Source organism: Muscardinus avellanarius (genome assembly GCF_963383645.1).
Source record: "Muscardinus avellanarius genome assembly, chromosome: 2".
In the NCBI taxonomy this organism is placed as follows: domain Eukaryota; kingdom Metazoa; phylum Chordata; class Mammalia; order Rodentia; family Gliridae; genus Muscardinus; species Muscardinus avellanarius.
Window position 1 is genome coordinate 125,237,415 of NC_137787.1, and position 23,291 is coordinate 125,260,705.

General features: G+C 46.1%; 1 protein-coding gene across 1 annotated transcript; it reads left to right on the forward strand.

The window, feature by feature from the left end:
• Window positions 1–1,939: 1,939 nt before the first annotated feature.
• Window positions 1,940–23,282, forward strand: GTF3A (general transcription factor IIIA; the record flags this gene model as incomplete). The annotated part of the gene is made up of 11 exons (XM_080689429.1): window positions 1,940–2,003; window positions 13,436–13,676; window positions 13,756–13,969; window positions 16,370–16,470; window positions 18,696–18,792; window positions 19,168–19,256; window positions 20,268–20,341; window positions 21,824–21,904; window positions 22,448–22,677; window positions 22,855–22,914; window positions 23,112–23,282. The coding sequence occupies 11 exons, from the start codon at window positions 1,940–1,942 to the stop codon at window positions 23,280–23,282; spliced, it is 1,422 nt and encodes a 473-aa protein (XP_080545555.1).
• Window positions 23,283–23,291: the final 9 nt, after the last annotated feature.

The window sequence follows — 23,291 nt, forward strand, 5'->3', positions numbered from 1 at the left end:
TTGTGCGGTATTTGTTTTTCTTTGCCTGGCTTGTTTCATATAACACAGCACCCTCCAGTTCTAGGTATGTTGCTTGCAAATGGCAAGATTTCATTCCTTTTATGGCTGAATAATATCTTTTCCCAGGAAGTCTGTGGATTTATTTCCTCTTCTCCAGTGTGTTTCACAGTAGTTCAGGACCCCTGACTGCTCTGCATGTTAACATGATTAGTATGCTTAATTGTCCCATGGCTTCCTAACTCTGCTCGATCAGCTATCAGCCAGTTTTTCCAGAATCCACATTTTTTCCATAGTCCATAATTATGTTGCTACAGACTTGTCTCTTATTCTTTTGTCTTTCTGGGATAACAGGATATTTTCAGGGAAAGGTCTTTGCTGTCATTGACTGGACCTTCAGAAGAAAGCAGGAGCAAATGTGCACGCGCAAGTCCACTCTCTTTAACAGAAGCCGTAGTCTTCACACTTGGTGTCAGTTAGTCTCTGTGATAACCTTGAATTGATCATCCTCCTTTTTCAGATGAGGAAACTGAGGTACAGAAAAATCGAACAAGTTGTTCAAGTCATCACAGCCAGGAAGTAGCATGGGATAGGAACCCCGTCCCTGGCAGTCAGACTGGACACTGGTCAAGCTTTCCTCTAGGGGAGAAGAGGTGTGACATGCTGCGAGGCAGTGAGACCCTCACACACTGCAGGCAACCCCCCCACTGACTCTCTCCTACTCACCCACTCCAAAACCTGAGCGACAGCCCAGTGTGCCACCCAACACCACACGGAGGAGGTGACCACAGTTTATTAGCCGCCTAGTCTCACTGCCTGGGGCAGAGGGAGCTGCAGGAGGCGGTGGGTGGAGCTGTGGGAGGGGGCTCTGCAGGAACAGGGCTGGTTTATTTGAATAATTTCATGGACTGCCAAGGAGGTCAAAACTCTCAGGTGGAGGAACAAGTAGGATGCAGTTGGACTAGCTGAGAGGGGAGCTAGCCAGCTGGGGAGCCCTTCCTGCCTGAGTAGAGCCAGCTCAGGAAGCTCAGTTAGGTCTTGGGTTTTTGTTTGTTTGTTTGGTACTGGGGGTTGAACCCAGAGGCATTCTGCCTCCAAGATATGCTTTGAGTCTTTTTTAGTTTTTATTTTGAAACAGCATCTGGCTAAGTTTCTAAAGGTCTTGTTAAGTGGTGAGGCTGGGCTAGAACCTGCGTTCTTCCTGTCTCAGCCTTCAAAGTACTAGGATTACAGGTGTGTGCCACCATACCTGGCCTTTGGGGCTTTTTGCAGCTCTAAGATGTCATGCAGCACATGAAACTTTAATTCTTATCTCTCTCTCTCACACACACACACACACACACACACACACACACACACACACACACTCCTCACTGTGGGCAACTTCCTCTTCTCCCTTCTTAGCAGCAGCCTGGAGTTAGATCCAAGGATGGGAGTGAACACAGCATCTCTGAATCAATGGGAACTGGCCCCATTGAGGGCAGGGGACAGAGGGAAAGTTTAACAAAGAAGAACTTGGAGAGAGGCCTGGGGAGAAGCCGGGGCCTGTTGTTTTCCTACCAATCCTTATAAAATGATTTGACTCCAGATTCCTGAGCTGGGGGTTTGGATGCACATGACTTACTCAGGAGATGCTCCGGGGCAGTGCCAAAGGAGTGGGACACAGCCCAGACTGCTGCAAGCAAGGTTGCTGGAGCCTCGGGAGGCTCTCCACGCCAGGCCCAGGTCCACAGCCCCAGGGATGGCCTGCTGAGAAGGCAGCAGTAAGAGGACCTGTGATGGTGTGGGTGGTGACCTCTGCATACCTACAGGCCCTAAAAACAAACTCACTACTCCTCAGTTCGCATCCTCAGGCCAGATTCTTCCCAGATTCGTACATTCAGTGGGCTGGGCACTAAGCTCAAATCATTGACCTCACGGAGGCCTGGGGGAGGCTGTTGCCATGTGGAAAGTGCTACGTGAACCTTCCCAGGGGCCCACTTACCTGGCCTACCTTCAGGTTGGAAGTAAAGGGACCACAGTGGGATAGAGTTCTTTCTCTATCCCCTGAAATCATTCCATGCAGACAGATCTCCTCCTAGGTGGCTCTTCATGTTGAGGGGGCCACCCCAAGAAGCTTATCCTGATTACTTATGCCAGCCCTTCATACAATTTCTTTGAGTGAAGGCAATAGTGCTTAAGTCAATTTTAGTACAATTATCATATTCAAGATGTGTGTGTGTGTGTGTGTGTGTGTGTGTGTGTGTGTGTATGAATATAGCCAGCAACAAAAGATCCTGTTTATCAAAATAACTGAAAAAGAAAAACCTGTCAATTAATTTTCACCAGAGGACACCAGCCTACATTTCTCCTAGATTTGCATACTTCCACCGATTAAACAAAATCAGCTAAATAGAAGCTTAATTAAAAAGTATGAATGTGAGGACGCAAGTGAAGCTTGCACAAAGCCTTTTTCACCAACCCTGCTGTAAACAAGGAGCCATCACACTCTCTCTTTTTTTTGTTTTTAACACTTTTTAGCACTAACATGTCCCTGGCCACAGCTGTCTCAGTGTCTTTACTGAATGGGGCAGCTGGAAGGCTGTACAGTTCTTCCCCCGGGACGTCACATTTGGATGGCGCAGCTCTCACACCAGTTCCCAGTAAACATTCAAAAGGACAGCTTTAGCCCTGAGAGGTGGCCCTCCATATCTGCGGACCTCCATGGGTTCAACCAACTGTCCCGGCACAGACAGAGGTAGGGAAAAAATTTCCGGGACAAAGAAAAGAGCTTGACAGGTTTATTTAGGGGTGCGAGAAATACATGTCTGAGAAAGAATGTAGAAGAAACAGAAAAAAATGGAAAGATGCCACTAAGGGTTCATGGGGAACCCCTATTTCAAAATAAAAATAAAAAGGGCTGGAGGTGTATCTTGGAGGTAGATGCCCCTGGGCTCAATCCCCAGTATCAGAAATAAATAAGCAAGTAAAATTCCAAACCAAGTTACTGGCTTCATTTAGTCTCAGCTGCTTTAAGTGTTACTTCCTTCCTCCTCCTCCTCCTCCTCCTCCTCCTCCTCCTCCTCCTCCTCCTCCTCTTCTCCTTCTCCTTCTTCTTCTCTTCTTTCCTTCTCCTCTTCCTTCTCCTCCTCCTCCTCCTCCTCCTCCTCCTCCTTCTCCTCCTCTTCCTTCTTCTTTTGCAGTCTGGGAATGGAACCCAGGGGCAGTCTACTTCCCAGCGACACCCCCAGCCCTAATTTTTATTCTTTATTTTTGAAACAGGGTCTCACTGAGTTGCAGAGGACCTCACTAAGTAGCTGAGGCTGTCCGCGAACCGCTATCCTCCCATCTCAGCCTCCCGAATGCTGGAATTACAAGCGTGCATCACCATGCCCCGCCTTATTACTTTTTAAAAATCCATTTCCATTCATCTCTGGACCAGAAATTTTTAACCACAGGGGGGAAAAAACCCCACAAAGTCCATGAAATTTTTAACCACAGAAAAAAAACCCTACAAAGTCCATGTAACAGTGTGCAATGTTTTTGACTTGTGTGTGTGTGTATTTCCCAGGGAAGGGGACTCTGGGATGGGCTGTAATTGTCGTGATGTAGTAAAAGTGCTATCAAATTCCGATTCTTGGATCCAGATTTGCAGAAAGGAACAATGGGCCCAGAAAGAATGCAGGCACAGGCAAGGATTTATTTGGGAACTTTTGCTCAGGCCAGAAAGGAGGCCCTGTACTGACAAAGTATTGAGTTGGTGCAAGCAAAGAACTATGGGGAATAGCTTCTATTGAATCTATGAGACCAAAAATTCAGTTCAGCCAAGGCAGTGGTCCATGCTTATAGTCCCAGGTGTTGAGAGGCTGAGATAAGAGGATGGCAGGTTCAAGGCCAGCCTCAGCAACCTAGAGAGATCCTGTCTCAAAATAAGAAAAATAAAAAGTTCTGGTAATGTAGATTGGAGGTAGAATATCTTTGGGTTCAATACCTAGTACCAATTAAAAAAAATTAGAAAAAATTAAAAAGCAACTTAGTGAAACTTCTTAAAATAAGAAAATAAGTTGGACATGGTGGCTTAGGCTTATAATTTAAGTACTTGGGAGGTTGAGACAGGAGTATCACAGGTTCACAGCCAGCCTAAGCACCTTAGTGAGGTCCCTGAAATTCAGTGAGACCCTTTTTCAATATAAAGAATAAAAAATAGGGCTGGGGATATAGCTCAGAGGTAGAACGTCCCTGGGTTCTATCCTCAGTACCACAGAAAAGAGAAAGAAAGAAAGAAAGAAAGAAAGAAAGAAAGAAAGAAAGAAAGAAAGAAAGAAAGGATAAAGAAAAAAGAAAAAGGGTGCATGCTTGTAATCCCAGTACTTGGGTGGCTGAGATAGGAGGATCGTGGGTTCGTGGCCAGCCTTAGTTACTTAGTGAGGCCTTCCACAATGAGTGAGGTCCTGTTTCAATATAAAGAATAAAAATAGAGCTGGGGGTATATCTTGGAGGTAGAATGCCCCTGGGTTCAATCCCCAGTACTGGAAAAAAAAAAAAGGGAAAAAGAAAAGAAAAAGAAAAAAAGAAGAAAAAGGGTAGAAGATATAGCTTGGTGGTAGAATACCCCTGGCTTTCATTTCCAGTACCACAATAAACAAACAAATAAACAACAAAAACCTCTCAGTCTCAGCACACGCAGAGGGGACGGGACGTTAGTGGCACCTGCACTTGTCTTCATCAGGCTTCCCTATGTGTGACGTGTGTCTCCTGTCTCATTACCGTCCTGAGGCTCCACCCAGGGGTACGTGGTGGTTAACTCTGCTGACTGGTAAAGGTGACAGTAGGTTGCTTTGGTGGCTACTCTACCTGTGTGTTTCCCCTACCACCTGCAACCTGCCCTTATCAACTGGGGACGTGTTTCTCCTACCACCTGCAACCTGCCCTTATCAACTGGGGACATCTCCCATGTTATTTTCAGAATGGCTGAGCCTGCTGTGTGCCCCTGGAGCTGGCGCTTCTGCTGAGCATGGGGTCCCAGGAGGCTGAAATGGCATTCCTGGCCCCTCCTAGCTGTCTTCTCACTCCCAGAGCCTTGAAGATGGCCTCAACTTAACTCCTGATTTTCTGGAATGGCTGCTAACCCTGGAAGACTGAGTGCTGGCATGGCTGTTTTATTTTTCCCTGAGAACTATCCACCCCTTAGTCCTAAGGAGACCTGGTTTCATGAAGGCCATGGGTTATAAAGATGACCAAAGAAGAGCTTCTGCTGTGTGGTGGAGTACTTCTTTTCTACATTTGCTAGAGGAAATACGTATATAAGTCAGTTTCTTTAACTCTGTCTCTACTGGGGAAAAGAATGGCAGAAGACATGAAAAAGGGCAGAATCCTGCCCTGCTGCACTTAGAGGAAGACATTTTTTTTTTTTTTTTTTGTGGTACTGGGGTTCCTGGAAGCCCTTCTACCTCCGGGCTACATTCCCAGACCTATTTTATATTTTTGAAACAGGGTCTCTTAAACCAGCATGGCTGGCTATGAACCTGCGCGATCCTCCTGTCTCTGCCTCCCAAGCACTGGGATTACAAGCGTGCGCCACCACGCCCGGCTTAGAGGAAGGCATTTTTAGATTCCTATTCCCTCTGGATGGATTGGAGGGGGGTGGGCACGACAACAGAGCCTGCAACCGTTACTACATCTGCTCAAATTCCTATTTTTATTTAATTGACTAATGAATTAATTATTTTGCAGTATTGAGAATGGAACCCAGGGGCATTCTACCTTTGAGCTATACCCCAGCCCTATTTTTTATTGGTTACTTTGAAACAGGATCTCACTGAGTTGTGGAAGGCCTCACTAAGTAGCTGAGGCTGTCTGGGAACCAATCCAGAGTTGGTTGAATTAGTGATATATAACTCTGGGGATTATGTATGCATCCCCACACCCCCACCTTTTTATGTTTTATATTGAAACAGGGTATTGTTAGGTTGCTGAGATTGGTGTCAAACCTGTGATCCTCCTGTCTCAGCCTCCCAAATATGAGGATTAGAGGCATTTACCACCGTGCCAGGCAGTGATATGCACTTGAATACAGAGGCCCAACTGTATATGGGCTGGGATGGAGGGAAGCAAGAGATAGGCAGTTATCAGTAATGAAAAAAAAATCTCAGTTCAATGTTCTCATACAGAGTGATGAGAAATGAGGCCGGGAGATTGCGCAGGGTCCTCTGAGACCTTACAAGTTTACTAGAAAGGAATTAAGATTTTATCCTAAGGGCATTGCTATATCATTGAAACCTCTGGCATTTGGGAGTGATTCCTTAGCAACAGTTTGGAAAAAAGACTGGTGTGGGTGAACCCAGATGCTGGCTGCACCTGGAAGTCAGGTGAGACCATGGCAGATTTAGGTAAAATGGCAGCCTTAGAGCTGGGCGTGGTGGCGCAGGAGGATCAGAGGTTCAAGGACAGCCTGAGCAAGTAGTGGGACTCATCAACTTCGCAAGATCTTGTTTCAAAATAAAATAGGGCTGGAGGTGTAGCTCAGAGGTAGAATATCCCTGGGTTCAATCCCTAGTGCCACACACACCAAAAAAGGCAGCAGTCGTAAACAAAGAAAAGATGGATAAGCTGAGTGGGTGGCACACGCCTGTAATCTCAGTCTGGGGAGGATGGGACAGGATGATTGCAGGATCGAGGCCAGCCTCAGCAACTTAGTGAGACCTTTCTTGTTTCAAAATAAAAAAGGACTGGGGGTATAACTCAGAAGTAGAACACCCCTAGGTTCAAACCCCAACTAAAAAGAGAGAGGAAGGAAAGAAGAAAGGGAAGGAAGGAAGAGTAAAGGGAGGGAGAAGGAAGGAAATAAAACAAGAAGCTATCCAAAGATAAAATAAGGACTCTTTAAAGATGCCTGATCACCTCTGCCAGGGGCCTTGCTGGTGGCTTGGTGGGAAAAGCTGTCAGAGCAAATTAGTAAGCACAAGAGTCTTGCATGTGCTCTGGATGGAAACTCTGTACATTTGAGCACCTGACCCTGTGGGTAATCAGAGAGCAATTAGGCCTCACTCCCTAGACAGAATCTGGCCACTGCAGACTAAAATGGATCTGAAGTGGATGTGAGTGATTAGGACAGGCCTGTGACAGTACCTGGCAATTACAGCGGCAGGAAAATGTGATGATCAACTAAGTGAGGGGAGGGCTAATGAGAGAAGGCTGGCGGGAATCCTGTGAGGAGCCGATAACCAGGAAGAGAAAATGGAACCGTCAACTAGACGATTCGAGATAAGTGAACATCCAAGATGAACATTCAAAGAACAGACACCAAGAGAGGGTGAGGAATCTGCTGACCAAGGACAGCTGGGGGCAAGGACAAAGGCAGAGCAACAGCTGGGGGTCCTCCCCTAACGGGGTGGTTAGACCTGAGTGAGTCCTCCAGGGTTTCTCAGAGCATGGAGAGAATGTGGCCGAGGGCTGAGAGGCTCTTGCTCAACCCAGAAGCAGAGTAGAAAGGGCTCTTCTGAACCACTGTCCTCCTGCTCAGTTGGGCTGACCTTGGGCAAATTGCGCTTGTTCACCCGTCACTTTTGATCTGGCCCCATATTTGATAATTCATTGTCAGTAACAGTTTGCAGACATGTGACCTTTCATAACTGACAAGGGTGCGCATGTGGATCACAGTAATGATGGCCATGAAAGCTACTGTTTGCCGGGTGTGGTGGCGCACGCTTGTAAAACCGGCACTTGGGAGGCGGAGACAGGAGGATCGCGCAGGTTCGAAGCCAGCCACGCGCACTGGCTTAGGAGACCCTGTTTCCGAATAAAAATGTAAAAATAGGTCCGGGAGCATAGCCCGGAGGTAAAAGGGCTTCCAGGAACCCCAGTACCACCAAAAAAAAAAAAGAAAGAAAGCTAGTGTTTGCCCAGCAGTTCCCTTTGGCCGTGCATTTTGCCCTGCTTTCCACGTGTCGTATTGATTATCCTTGAGTATCAAAATGTAGGTACCATTACCTCATCAATTGACTGATGAGGAAACTGAGGCATAAAGAGATTTGCCAAGATGTCATGTGGTGTTCATAACAACCCATGAGGGCTGCAGGACAGGGTTGTTCCTATTTTGTAGATGAGGAAATGCAGACTGAGAAGAATTGGCGAAAGCCATACTCAAATAGTTAGTGGCAATTGGGGCCTGACCCAAAGGTCTTTCTTGCACATAATGTGGCCCATAAAAACAGCAGCAGAGAATGTGGTTTTGCTTCTTTAAGTTAAAGGCATGTTTAGGAATGATGTCCTGGTTCCTTGCCTGGCCCACTGGAACAATGGCCTTCCCTAACTACTTTGGCTGTGCTGGACCATCCTGAGAGAAGTTACTGTTGGAAGATAAAAGTAAAAGTGGGATAAAAGGGATCATACACTAAGGATTTCCCAGGATAGTCACATTCTGGAGATTTTGTCCAGTTTTTAGCATACATTTTCTTGTTAATTTTTTTTTTTGTGTGTGTGTGTGTGTGGTACTGGGAATGAAACCCAGAGGCTTTCTACCTCTGGACTATACCTCCAGAACTATTTTATATTTTGTTGGGAAACAGGGTCTCACTAAGTTGCCGAGAGCCTCACTAAGTAGCTGAGGCTGGCTTTGAACCTGTGCGATCCTCCTGTATCAGCCTCCCAAGTGTTGGGATTACAAGTGTGCACCACCATTCCTGGCTTCCTTGTTACATTCTGACTCTGATTTTTGGTTAGGAAGAAATTTGTAAAATTGATGGATTCTGTGCTACAGCTCCTTCTTCCTACTAGAGCTCTCCTTCATGAATCCTTTTTTCATGTGGGTTCAGAACCACCAGGTCTAGAGTTATTTTATGGAGTAAAAATCTTTGACTCTGTGTATTGTGCTGCATAACAAATTTTCCCCAAATTTTGTGACTTAAACCATGTAAACCACACACACTTTTCACAACGTTCAGGGTCTTTCCTAGGCTCCAATGAGGCAGTCATCCTAGGTTTGGGTTTCATCTGAAGGTTTACCTGGGGAAGGTACTATTCTTAGCTCACATGGTCACTGGCATGTGACCATCTTGAGGGCTACTGATCCAAGGTCTTGGTTCCCAGTTGGCTGTTGGCCAGAGACTATTCTCAATTCTTTGCCATGTAGACATCTCCAACATAATAGTTTCATTAAACTGTGCAAACCAAGAAGCTCAAGAAAGGCAAGGAAATTTTGCTAGCAAGATGGAAGTCCCAACCTTCTGTAATCTAATCACACAAAAACAGGCTACTAGTTTTTGAATATTTACTATGCTTTGGGTCCTGTGTTAAACACTTGTATGAATTATATAATTCTAACAACAATGGTGTAGCACTGACATTATCGTTTCCATTGTACAGAAGACATAAATTTTAGAGGGGTTAAATAACTGTCTCAAGATCCAATAGTAAATGGTAGAGCTAAGATTAGGTCTGTCAAACTCCAGAGCCCACATTTCTAATGGCCACCATTACTGAACTGACGTTTTACCTGAGCATTCAGCATCACCCATATGCTCCCTTCTTCCTACTTGGGTCACCCCTGAGAGTCCAAACCTCCTACTCTGCAGGTGAAAATGGCTTCTTGGTGTGCCTTCCTACTCAGGACTGCACATTCCAGTCCTACTTCTTCAGGACTGTTTTGTGGACTTTTCATTGCTGTGACATATATGTGAAGAAAACTAAAAGGAGGAAAGATAGTTTGGCTCATGGTTCCAGAATTCTCTGTTGGTAGTCAGCTGGCTGCATGGCTCTGAGCCCGAGAGGAGGCAGAACACCATGGTGGAAGGAGGAGGAGCAGATAGCTGCTCCACTCATGGCAGCTGGAGGGGGCGGGAGGAAAGGGCCTATGGTTCCTTAGGACTCACCCCAGTGATCTACCCTGGCTTGTTTGCCAAACTGCACTTTTGTACAGAGAATTATCCATCAGATTCAGACAGATGCTAACAACCATTTGGAAAGATGCAGGTTGTGAAAAACTGTCACAGGCCACCAGTGGTATCACTGTTGTCCAGGGATACTCTCTAAACAGTTGGTCAACAATACTCAGCATTTAGTATGTCTCAAATCACTTGGAGGTCTCTTTGATTCAAGTCTGAGATTCTTATCTTTAATGACGTTGATGGTCTAGAGGCTTCTCACAGCAGCAAGGCTGGAGCAGTGGTCCCCAAGTTTTTCTGAACACTGGAATCATCTGGGTTAAAAAACAAACAAACAAAAACACTGAGTCAGATTACAGGCCCACGCCTGAAATCCTAGGATTTGGAAGACCGAGACAGGAAAGTCACAGGTTGGAAACACATCTCAGAGACTTAGTGAGGCCCTCAGCAACTTAGTGAGATCCTGTTTCAAAAAAAATAAAAAAATAAGAGACTTCCGGGAAGATGGCGACCGAGAAAAGCGGGGCTTAAGAGTCCCGCTAACAACCAATCTCCATTACCACAAAAAGAGCGCCTTTCATAGCCAGAAAACACCATCACCAGAAAAACAAAAAAACCACCAGGCTCCAGAGAGAAAGCGAACTGAGAACAGAGCTCAGGGCCACAGAGGAGACACACGCGCCCGAGGACGCGGCAGCAGCGCCATACTGCCGGCGGCAGCGGCGAACTCAGCGGACGGCTACAGCAAGCCGAGGTGAGCCGATGCGGAACAGCCAGGCGGGATCTTTCGGCGCAGACAGCATTTAAAGCTCCCAGTGGCTGAGCTCAGCACACGCTGCAGGGATTCAGCGTGGAATTCAAAACCAGAGAAGAAAAAATACGCCAGCCTCATGGCCGAGGGCGTGGCAGAGGCGCCATATTGCAACCGGCGGCGGCAGCAGCAGTGAATTCACCGAGTACAGTACAGCTACATCTACGTACTCAAGAACAGTGAGTCAAATTGCGGGCCACAGAGGAGAAATCCCAGTATTGTGCCTCCTGGGACTTGACCCAGTGAGGGAGTGGTGGTGGCAGAGATATCACACCATAGGAGAGCGTGCAACCTGGCACCCCCCATAGTTTAAAGCAGCCTCTATCGACTCCCTGGGTCGGAGACTCTGTGATACAACCCAGTAAAGGAGTAGTAGGGTCTGAGATAATACAGACTCGAGATCCAGAGCACCTTAAGTGAAGCCATAGTGACCCAAGGGAAGAACCCAGAGAAGGCACAAACCTCCGAAATCATGGGAAAGAGGAATAACACTGGAGTAATGAATGTGCACAACCCCACAACATCAGAACCTGATAAAACAGAAAATCAGAGATTTCTAGAAGATCAAATCAGGAAAATAACTGTAGAAATAATAGAGGTGCTTCGAAAAGAACTCAGAGAGAGCCAAAAAGAGATAAAGGATGCAATTAATGAAGTAAAGGCCTCAATTCAAAGCACAAACAACCGATTAGACCACATGGAGAACAGAATCTCGCTCTTAGAAGAGGAGCAATCCAAAAATGAATGCATAGTTTCTAATCTAGAAAAAGATATCCAACAGCAGGAATCTGACATTGAAGAAATATGGGCCCATCTTAAGAGAGCTAACCTAAGAATAATTGGAATAGAGGAGGGAAAAGAAAGTGATACCAAAGGGATCAACAATCTCTTCAAGGAAGTAATAGCAGAAAATTTTCCAAATATAGAGCAAGAGGTTGATACACAGATCCAGGAAACTTATAGAACTCCCTTTAGACAGGATCCGAGAAGAGGATCCCCACGCCATATAATTGTCAAAATGACCAATGTGGAAGCCAAGCAGAGAATCTTAAAGGCAACAAAAACAAAGGGCCAAGTGACATTCAGAGGCAAACCAATTAGAATCACTCCAGACTTCCCAAACCAAGTCATGAGAGCCAGAAGGGCTTGGAGTAACATATTCCAAACTCTGAAAGAAAACAACTTCCAGCCAAAAATTTCCTATCCAGCAAAACTTTCTATCAAATTAGATGGAGAAATAAGAAGCTTCCATGACAAACAGAAACTGAAGGAATTTATGTCTTCAAAACCAGCGCTAGAGAAAATACTCAAAGAGATTAGCTACAAAGAAGAAATAGGTAACACTCACCAGAACCAGAGAAACAAGAGTTTCCATCCAACAGACAACTAAGATTGGTTATCTGTGGAGATTCATTATTTATGTTAGTCTTTTACCTATCTCTAAATTGTATTGTTTGCCTTTATTGTTGTTAATTTTTAGGATTTCTAGTTGGAATATTAATATACCTTCAGATATAGCATTTGGAAATATTTTATCCAATTCTATTAGTAACTTTTAACTCTGTTTACATTGTCTTTGGATATACAATATTTTCTTTTATTTTTTAGGGAGTTTGTATATTCTTCTGTTGCCTGTGCCATTGAAATCATATCCAAGAAATCACTGCCAATTTCAATGTTGTGAGGTTTTATGACCCAGATTTTCTCTTAAAAGTTTATAGTCTTAAGATTTATATTTAGGTCTTTTATCTAGTTTGAGTTAATACTTGTATGTGGGATTAGGTAAGGGTCCAATTTTATTCTTTTCCATGTAATTATTATTTTTCAACAATATTTAGTTAAAAGATTATTATTTCCACCACCAAATCTTCGTGGAAACCTTGTCAAAAATAACTTGACAATATAGGGAAGAAGTTAGCTCTAGGCTTGTATTTAACTCCAATGGTCTATATATCTGCCTTTAGAACAGTACTACACTGTTTCAATTATTGTAGCTTTATATGGTTTGAAATCAGAAAATATACATCTTCTAGCTTTGTTTTTGCTTCGAGATTGTTTTGGGTATCTAGAGTCCATATTCCATATCAGGATAGATTTTTTTCTGAAAAATAAATATATGATAGTTTCACCTAAAAAAAAGAAAAAAATATTCTCTGGTAAGAAAGAAAGCAAAAAGAAATATTGAAATGTTATCTTTAAGTCATCAAAAGCTTGGTATCAGACAAATGAAACTGTTATGTGAGATTATCATTTTTAATTTTGGATAAATTGCTATAATACTAGATGTCAACCACTAAGCCAAGCATGGGAGGGAGGGATGGGGAGAGAATGGGATGGGGATCGGGTGGGGGCTGACTGGGCGATGTGTGCATGTATGTCTACAAAAGTTTGTATCCCACTATGATGTATGAATACAGTGCACCAATAAAATAAAATTAAAAAAAAAATAAAAATAAAAAAATAAAATAAAATAAAGTACAGCCGGAGGTGTAGCTCAGAGGTGGATGGCCCCAGGATTCAATCCCCAGTACCACATAAACAAAAACACACTCCAAAACCTGATGTCTGTTTCCACTGCCTGAAACTGTGGCTTACTCATTTCAGATATGCTCTATCTGGGCTTTGGACTTTTGGAAAGGTCTCCACGTGATTCTAACGAGCAGGCAGGCTTAGGGATATAGACAGCAAGGTGGAAAACAAGCCTGCCAAAGGTAAATGGATAACGGTTCTAGAGGGTGTGACAGATGGCAAACAAGTCACATTTAAGCAGTGCTTGGCCCCGGTGCTGCCTGTGAGCCTTTTGCTGCGGACGGGAGCTGCAACCCACTCATCCAGGGGAAGAAGAGCCCTGACCGCAGCCTGGATTCCCGGCGCATGCGCAGCCCCGCCGCGCGGCAGCGCCATCCAGAGCATGCGCAGTCCCGCCGCGCGGCAGCGCCATCCGGAGCATGCGCGGTCGTGGCTCGGGGGGGGCGGGGCCTAGAGCCCGCGGGGCTGCGCTCCCGGAAGTGCGCCAGCTGCGGTCCCCCGCGCTTGCAGAGCGGCTTGTGGCCGGGCACGTGGCCGCACGCCTGGCCCTGGGCGCAGGGGCGGGGGCGCCCTGGAGCCTCCGACCTCAGTGGCCGAGGCGGTGTCGTCTCTGACCATCGCCGACGCGTTCGTTGCGGTGGGCGAAGGCCCGGCGCAACCCCCGCCGCCCCCTGCGCTCCAGAGGAGGTTCATCTGCTCCTTCCCCAACTGCAGCGCCAGCTACAACAAGGCCTGGAAGCTAGACGCGCACCTGTGCAAGCACACGGGGGAGGTAAAGGGCCGGGAGGGGCGTGGCGCCAGGCGGACCCCGCCCTGCTCCGCGGCCGCGTCTGGCCGCTTCCCCTGGCCCTTTGCAGATGTGCTCAGCTTTGGCCCCCTGGACTTAGGTTAGGAAAAGAGCTGAGGAAGGGACGAGAAGTTCTGGGACCTTGTTCAGGGACTGTGAAATCCTCGTTATGGGTTGGAGCTTGCTGAGTAACTCTTCCTCTTTTGCTCTTGCCTCTCGGCCAGTCAAGCACTTGCTGGTAATCGGTAAATACTGCACGGTTTGACATCTCCCCTGCCACACACACATCCGTCCTAAGCACCGGCCTCCTAGAATTAGTGCAGAGGAAAGCTAATATGTACTGGGGGTTGTGCAGGCAGATCCGTTCATTCTTCATCTCAGTACTGGAGAGAGCGGTGAACAAAACAGGCCAGGCATTTGCTGCCCCCGACTTTGTTTTAGTGGGTCAGGCATTCAAAAGAATAGGCAGGAATGGGATGCAGTAAAGGGTGATCGGGAAAGGCCTGCCAGTGTGAGCTGAATGAGAAGAAGCCAGCAGGGCAGACATTTGAGTCAGGGCAGAAGGAACTTCGAAGGAAACCTGTGGACCTGGGGGTTGTTAACCGGTGAGGTCTGAGAGGTAGGCGGGGAGGGATCATGTGTAATTCACGATAGGCTTTTGGGTTTTATTTTGAGGGCAGTGGAAGACTTGGAGGATGTCAGATAAGGTGCTGTGATGTCATATTTGGAGGGGAGGAAAACAAGACTCATGGTGGCAAAAGGACTCTATCTGCTAGTTTGGTCAGAGCTGGCCTCTGCAGAAGGCCCTTAATTTCTTAGGTCAGGACCCACATTCCTGCCTTCCTCCAGTACCTAGCCTAATCTAGGGGCCACCTCCCTGAAAAGCAGTAAAGCATTCTTACCATCTCCATCGTCGATGTCGGCCTCCTTTGACCTCTAGCCCTGGTGTTCTTCCTCATTGGCCCTCCCTCTGACTCCTCCTCTGCTCTCTGCTTTGGGCACCCCACACAGCTCTTTCCTGGCAGTCTCACCCAGCCACTGCCATCACTAACACCCTTAATGCTCTGCCTCCCAGTTCTTCCTCTTGTCCATTCTAGCCCCCAGATTTGGGGTTCCATGTAACTGGTATGTCCAAGTTAGACTTTACCTTTCTTTTTAGACTTTACCTTTCTTTTTAGACATATGTATATATATATATTTTTAATATTGGCACTGACAGTTTCTTCACACAGTTTGGAAAACTGAAGTTACCTTTGTTGTCCCAAATCTCACATTAATGATTAGTTCGACACATGCCAATTTAGCCTGCTCTAGGACAAGCTGAGGGAGGCTGTGTACCTCTGCCCCCTGAAGTGCAGCTTACCTGTCTCCCTGTCCAGTGGCTTTGCTCCTAGTCCTCTTGTAGAGTCTCTGTCCCTCAACTTCTGGATATCACAGTGGTATGCTTTCCATAGTTAGGTACACAAGAAACTGGTTGGTGGAAGTTTTGGTTTCCCTTGTAGGTTCAGAAGGAAGTTCTTGGCCAGTGAGGAATAGCAAAAGAGCTAGAGGAGAAGAGTCAAGGAGGCAGTCAGCTTTCAGATGCTGGAGAGGATCAGAAGAATGGGGGCTGCAAACACTGGTGGAGGGGGTGGCCCATAAGTTAAGTTAGGTAGAAAGAGCAGTGGCAGAGTTGCAGGCCTGGCTTAAGAAACGAGGGTCTTCTGCTAAGGCACTGCCGAGTCTGGCTCTGCCCCACCAGGGAAAGGGGCAGATTTTATGGCCTCCATGAGTCTGGCTGGGGCCCCTCCCACCTTCTGGGCCCTGAATGGTAGTTGTGATTGGGGCTGTGAGCTGTTTACTCTCTTTTGTCCTGGCACCTGTGAGCTTTTGCAGGTGTGGCACATTTTCCTGTAGCTGTGCTGGGCATTCCCTTAGCACAGATGCAGGGCTTGTCGAGGATGAGACAGAACTCGCTCTGTCCTCTGCGCTGGGCTTTCTTTGGATGGTGACTTCATGCTGTGGTGATCTGTGCAGACAGGCTGCCCTCATACCTAAGTGATCTTTAAGAGAGAGAGTTGCAGGGGAAGCTGGCACCGCTTAGGAGCAGGTTAGCATGTTGTGCCTTTCCATTATTGGAAAGGCTGTCTGTGTATTTCACGTGCTATGCCTGCAACAAAAATCTGCCATAGTGGCTTTGTGAGAAGTTGTGGAGTTTATGTTGTGTGACTTCATGCAGGGAAACTGGTCTTACCTGGCTATTGCAGGTGCTTAGCACACTTCCAGAGTGGAGACCATCTCTGCAGAGGGGGTCAGTGGCTTTTCATCTAGACATTTGGGGCTTTTATGTAATACCAGAGTTACTATCTAACTAGGGCAGGATTGACATGTTTTTCTTTCTGCTAGAAACCTTTCACTTGTGACTATGAAGGCTGCAACAAGGCCTTTGTCAGGGACTACCATCTGAGTCGCCACATCCTAATTCATACTGGAGAGAAGCCATTCTTGTAAGTATAGAACTGAACTTAGGCCTTTGAAGTAGGTTGTGTTGGGCATATAGACCTGGCCAGATAATTGGTAACTCACAAGATCAAGAATGCAGAGCTGCTGGGCGTGGTGACATGCTTGTAATCCCCATGCTTGGGAGGTGGAGACAGGAGGATCGCGCAGGTTCGAAGCCAGCCTTGCTGGCTTAAGAGACCCTGTTTCCGAATTAAAAAATATATATATAAAATAGGCCTGGGAGTGTGTCCCAGAGAAGGGTTCAATCCCCAGTACCAACCCTCCCCCCCCCCCAAAAAAAAAAGCTGCTTTCTTCTTCAAATGAGAGGAGAATGGGTTTTGAGTGTGTGGAAGAGAAAAGGGGCTTTATTGATCATTTGTCAGTAAATTTAGGATGAGTAATTTTGATATTTGAATTTGCATCCTCTTCAAAACACATAGTAAATGAAAAACTAAGCTTCAGAAACCCAGTTTGGAAACACATCTAGATAGAAGACAATTCCCTGGAAAATTCCCAACTCAGTGCTGTCAGAGTCTTCTGGGGTAAGAGATGTAAGCATGAAGTGGGGCTTTACTAGTGTGTCTGGTATTTCTTGGAATGAAGCCTTGTTGCTACTATCATAAAATTTAATTCTATGCTTCTAGGAGTTGCTATTTCTTGAAGGACGGAGTTACCGCTTCTTATCTGCTAGTTTAAAGTGGTTGATCTCAAATGTAGGCACATCAGAACCCCTGGAGAGCTTGTTAAGACAGACTTCAAGGGCTGGGGGTGTGCTCCGTGGTAGAGCGCCCACTCTGTACGCGTGAGGCCCTGGCTTCCACCCTCAGTACGCAAAGCAAAACAAACCCCAAACCGCAGATTTCAAGATCCATTGCATTTGATTCAGTAGGTGCAGGGTGGGGTCTGAGAATTGGCAATTATAGCAAGTTCCCAGGTAATGCTGATCTGCCGACCTGGCTCCCACACTTACAACCACTAACCAGACTGCCCATGAAAACAATAAAAACTGTTTTCATTGAAAACAAAACAAGCCGGGCATGGTGGCTCGAGCTTGTAATCCCCATGCTTGGGAGGCAGAGACAGGCAGATCGTGCAGGTTCGAAGCCAGTCTTGCTGGCTTAAGAGACCCTGTTTCCAAATAAAAATATAAAATAGGTCTGGGAGTGTAGCCCGGAGGTAGAAGGGTTTCCAGGAACCCCAGTACCACACACACACACACACACACAAAAGCTAATTGCCGGGCTTGGTGGTGCACGTTTGTAATCCCAGCATTTGAGAGGCTGAGTCAGGAGGATCACGGTTCGGGACAACCTCAGCTACTTAGGTCCTCTGCAACTCAGTGGAACCCTATTTCAAAATAAAGAATAAAAAATAGGGCTGGGGGTGTAGCTCAGAGGTAGAATTCCCCTGGGTTCTATCCCCAGAACTGCAAAAAAAAAAAAAAAAAAATTCATGTATTGGCAGTGAAAACATGTTCAGTGGTGAAATAATTAAATCCACTGAAAGGTTAATAATTTTGGCAGATTTACCAGATAGTGACTCAGGCAGCTGGGCTGTGGCTGGAGGAGGTAGGTCAGTGAGGGTGTGGCCCTGGGAACTCTACCTGTCCTGGATGCTTCTGGCTGCCATTGGGTTACCCTGCTGCTATGATGTGGATATGTCTTGGAGTCAGCTGACTGTGGACAATACCTCTGAAACTGAACTAGATAAAGCTCTCCCCCTCTGTTTCTTGTGCCAGGTATTTTGGTCACAGTAATGGAAGAGTGGACCAAAATATAAGGCTTAAGTCTTTGATTTTTGTTTTATGGTTGCACTGGGGATTGAACCCAGGGCCTTGCACATACCAAAACATCTGTCCTCCTGCTGAACTACCTGCAAGCATTAATACTTTTGAATTTACTCTATCATTCTTTGAAATAACCAACTTCTTTTGTGTGTGTGGTGTTGGGGATTGAATCCAGGGGTATTCTACCTCTGAGCTACACCTCCTGCCCTATTTTTTATTCTTTATTTGAAAACAGGGTCTCATTAAGTTGCAGAGGGTCTCACTAAGTAGCTGAGGCTGTCCGTGAACCTAGATTCTCCTGTCTCATCAGCCTCCCAAGTACTGGGATTACAAGCGTTAACCACCATACCTGGCATGGAATAACCAACTTATAAATAGGAAGATGATACATCTTAAATCTTCCCTTGGTTTGTTAATATTTTTGCTTATGAAATTTCTTGCAGTTGTACAGCTAGTGGCTGTGATCAGAAATTCAGCACAAAATCAAACCTGAAGAAACATTTTGAACACAAACATGAAAATTCACAAAAACAATATGTAGTAAGTATGTTTTGCATTCTTTAAGTATGGTGATTTTATATGCTTAAATTTTCATATTTTTACATGTACTGTCCATGTTTCTAAAGTCTTCACCAACCAAAAATTTTGACTGTCACATACCTAAATTTAATCTGGCACTGGCTATCCTAATCTTGACAGTTTTGTTTTGCAAGCAAACATTATTTCTTTAAGCATATAATAGGGCAACTACCCCAAATGAACATTTTTCCTTTTTCAAATGTCATTAATCTTCAAAGCTACTTGACATAAAATAGATTTTTATGGTAACTAAATGGGTGAGAGTAGCCATTTTGTAATCTCCAAAATAGTTGATTCTTTGGTTTTTCTCAAAACTAACAATGCTTTGCTAAACAGTGCAGTTTTGAAGGTTGCAAGGAGGCCTTTAAGAAGCACCAGCAGCTGAAAGCCCACCAGTACCAGCACACTGGCCAGCCCCTGTTCAGGTGGGTGCTGCACGGGGCTCATGGTTGCTGAAATTCCAAGCATGAGCAAGACAGAAATGCAGGGGGCCGGGGAGTGAGTGTCCTCAGGCGGCTTCCAGACCAGTGTGTCTCTGTTAAAGTGTACTGTGTGCCTGTTTATATAGTGGGGCATTTGAGTTAAATTTTGTTTTCTCCAAAAGAAGTACTTCATGTGTTTCAGAATAATCTGTGAAATAAGTAGTTATGGTTAAGCTTGAAGGGAAGGCTCAGGACTGACTTCATGGTTCAAGTAAAGCCTGTTTGGTTCTATGAAATGTCATCATGGAGACTTGAGTTATTCTTTTCCTGTAGAACAAAACCAGAGTATTTGGGCTCAGCTTGAAGTTAGGGCTCTTGAGGACCAGAAGGGTGGCTGAACACATTGGAACAGAGCTATGAAGGGTGCTGAGCAGTTCTGAGCACATCCTGCTGGGAGCCCCTGCGGCCCTGGGCTGGCTGTGCCACCCTCGGCCCGCGAGTGCTGCCATATTTGCGGTCTGTAGCTTATCCTGGTGTTGGCACCCGAGTCGCACAGGCTTCTCTTGGTGGTGGTGCTGGGATGAAGCATGTGCTTTCACTGCTCACCTGAGGCTTCAGCACCGCTGCTGTTTTCTTATCACACAGCCCACATCCATAGACACACTGGAGATAAAGGTCTCTGAAGGGCGCTGTGTTACCTAGGCCCAATCGGGCAGCCTTTTCTATTTATTTGTAGCCAAATATATTATCAGCTATGAAGATAAAAAGTGTTTAATTTGGTCACACAAACAAAAGAAGTAATGTGGCTTTTTCCTCATCCAGTTCATTTTGCTCCAAGCCTGGTTAGGTAACTTGAATGTCACCTGACATTGTCTACATTATAATCTGTATGACTGGTGAATGGTTGGTTGTGGTCAAGGTCAGGTGTTGGTGGAAGAAACAGAACAAGTATGGTTTACCTTAGGGGCGTCCCGTGAATACGGGCTGGCTAACACTTCTGCGTTGCTTGCCTAGGTGCACCCAGGAAGGATGTGGGAAGCACTTTACCTCACCCAGCAGGCTGAAACGACACGGGAAGGTCCATGAGGGTATGTATGACCTCCCATGTGTGCAGCAGGGTGGTGGTGGGCTGTGTAATTCCTTGACCACTCAGTACTTTGTTCTCTTCTATGGTCATGCTGAGGAGATGGGGGTGTATGCGCATGTGTAGACAGGAGAGGTGTAGGCAAGAAGGCCACTATTCTGCTTGTGCAGGTCTTGAGCTCTTTTCCTAAGGCAGCATGGATGTATGTCCTCCCACTGTTGTCATGGCTCTCTGAACTCTACTGGGCACGGGTCTGAACCCAGCCAGGCCTGGCTTCCTGACGTTGGTTTTAACCCCCTCTGTTTACCACCTGCAGTGTTGTTCTCCTGTTTGGCTATTCAGAAGGCTTGGATAAGCTGGCATGGTGGTACACACCTATAATCCCAGTACTTGGGAGGCTGAGTCAGGACGATTGCAGGTTCTCAGCTGGCCTCAGCAACTTAGTGAGACCCTGTTTCAAAATAAATAAAATATCCAGGGGTGGTGGCGCAATTTTGTAATCCCAGCTTTCAGGAGGCTAAGACAAGAAGATTGTGGTTTGCAGACAGTCTCAGCTACTTAGTGAGGTCCTTCGCAACTTAGTGAGACCCTATTTCAAAAGGGGTGAGCTTGGAGATAGAATGCCCCTGGGTTCCATCCCCAGTACTACAACATAAATAAATAAATAAATAAATAAATAAATAAATAAATAAATAGGGTTGAAGTTATAACTCAGAGGTAGCCTCTGGGTTCGATCCTCAGTACCACAACAAAAAAAAGGCTTGGATAGTAGTTTGAAATTTTCAGAACAATGAGACTATAACTTAGCAAGTAACACTTGATTAGCTACTTGTATTTTTATGTCTCCATGAGGGATTTTTGACATCTGTCTTCCAATTTCCCAGACCCTAGAATTTGATTTTTATTTTTCAACAAGCGAGTAGTGAGCAAGAGGCAAGATAACCATGCTCTTTTTTAGTTTCTAGTGGGTGAAACTCAGCCTGGCTGTTACTGGCTGATTAATTAAATTCTGGTGTTTTGCAAAATGTCTGTTTCCAGTCTTCTCTGGGTTCTGGTTTATTCTCTTCTGTAGACTATACCCTACTTGATTTTTGCAGCATGAAACTTGTAAGATGTAAGGCTAGAGGTGGCCAGGAAGTGGGCCCTGGAATTCCTGAGATTTGGTGTCCTGTCAAAAACAAAGAGCTAACTCTTGCTGAGGGGAAAAGAGGCAAACGTGGAGAGGCAGGGAAAGGGAAAGGGAACACAGCCCCGGGTGGGCTGGGATCGCGGCAGGTGGAGCCCATACATAGCTCATTGAGAGGCCCTCCCCATGATGGCTGCTAGGGCGAGATCCTACAGTGAGCTACCTCGCTGCGCAGCCGTTGGGCCTCACTGGAACAGACCTTGCTCAGTTTCTGTTCCCATGGTTCTTATTTTGGTCAGTGTTTGCACTGAGCATTCATAACAAGCAGAGCATAGTCTTTTTTCTTTCTTTTTAAAACAGGGTACCTGTGTCAGAAAGGATGTTCCTTTGTGGCAAAAACATGGACGGAACTCCTGAAACACATGAGAGAAAAGCATAAAGGTAAGGGAGACCCGAGGGCAGGGTGTAGATGTTCAGCCCACAGAAGTGCTGCAGTGCTTTGCAAGTGCAATACTAAGTACATAAAGGAGGAGGGTGTTTGTACTGTGTGTTGGTAAGCGTCGGCTCCCTCGGCAGTTCACCAGGTTTTGTGCTAGTGTGGCCATGCACTCCGTGTGCCTGAAGGTTCTGGAAGTCTCTAGCCAACAGCCTTGGGGGGCACTAGTGCTCTGTGCAGTGCTTAGGAAATGGTGCCCTACACTGGAGGACAAGAAAGGGCACTGTGTGGGTATTTTCCCCACCTGTCCACAGTTTTGAGAACCTCTGCTCCTGGACAAGGGAGCAGTCATGCCACTGAGAGTAAATGAGGACTTGGGAGAACTGACAAAAACCTAGCAGTGAGAGCTGGGTTAGCATTTCCTTGGATATTGTGATTTCTGTATAGTCATACGGTTTAGACCTTAAGTATGTTACTTAAGCGATTGGTACAATTTTTCCCATGCGATAATACCTAAAGAAGTTGGTTATATGTGTCTGTCTACTCAGAGGAAATAATATGTGAAGTGTGCCAGAAAAGATTTAAACGCAAGGATTACCTGAAGCAGCACATGAAAACTCATGCCCCGGAAAGGGACGTGTTTCGATGCCCAGCAGAAGGCTGTGGTAGAACCTACACGACCGTGTTCAATCTCCAGAGCCACATTCTCTCCTTCCACGAGGAGAAGCGCCCATTTGTGTGTGAACACACTGGCTGTGGCAGAACGTTTGCAATGAAAGTAAGTGCCCCTCCCGTCTCCACACTTCACCATGGGCTCCAGTGAGGGGCTGGGGAGAAGTCAAACCTGAGCAGCGCATAACAGAACAAAGACTGGCTGTTCATTTAAATGTAGTGTTCGTGTTAACAGACACCCAGTGTTGAGTTTTTAATACAGTTTTTCTTTTTCCTTCACTAGCAAAGCCTCACCAGGCATGCTGTTGTGCACGATCCTGACAAGAAGAAACTGAATCTCAAGGTGAGTGGAAGGCTCCTGCTGCGGGGTGGGGGATCCTTGGGTCACTCATGGCCCTCATAGCCATGAGCAGCCTAGAATAACCGCCTGCCTCACTGAGGGCGGCCTGCTGTGCGAGGCTTGACCTGAAAGGTGCACCTCCCTGCTGGAGTGCCCAGCCCACTTAGAATTCCACTTGTCTGTCTTCCTTATCCCCAAAGGTAAAACAGCCTCGTGAAAAACGGAGTTTGGCCTCTCGCCTCAGTGGATACATCCCTCCTAGAAGGAAACAAGAGCCAGAGTCGTTGTCGCCTAAAACTGAAGATCCACAGAGCCAGAGCCGTGTGGAGGACAGGGTGCTTTCCACAGTGGTGGCACTCGCCCTCCACTAGGCGCCCTGG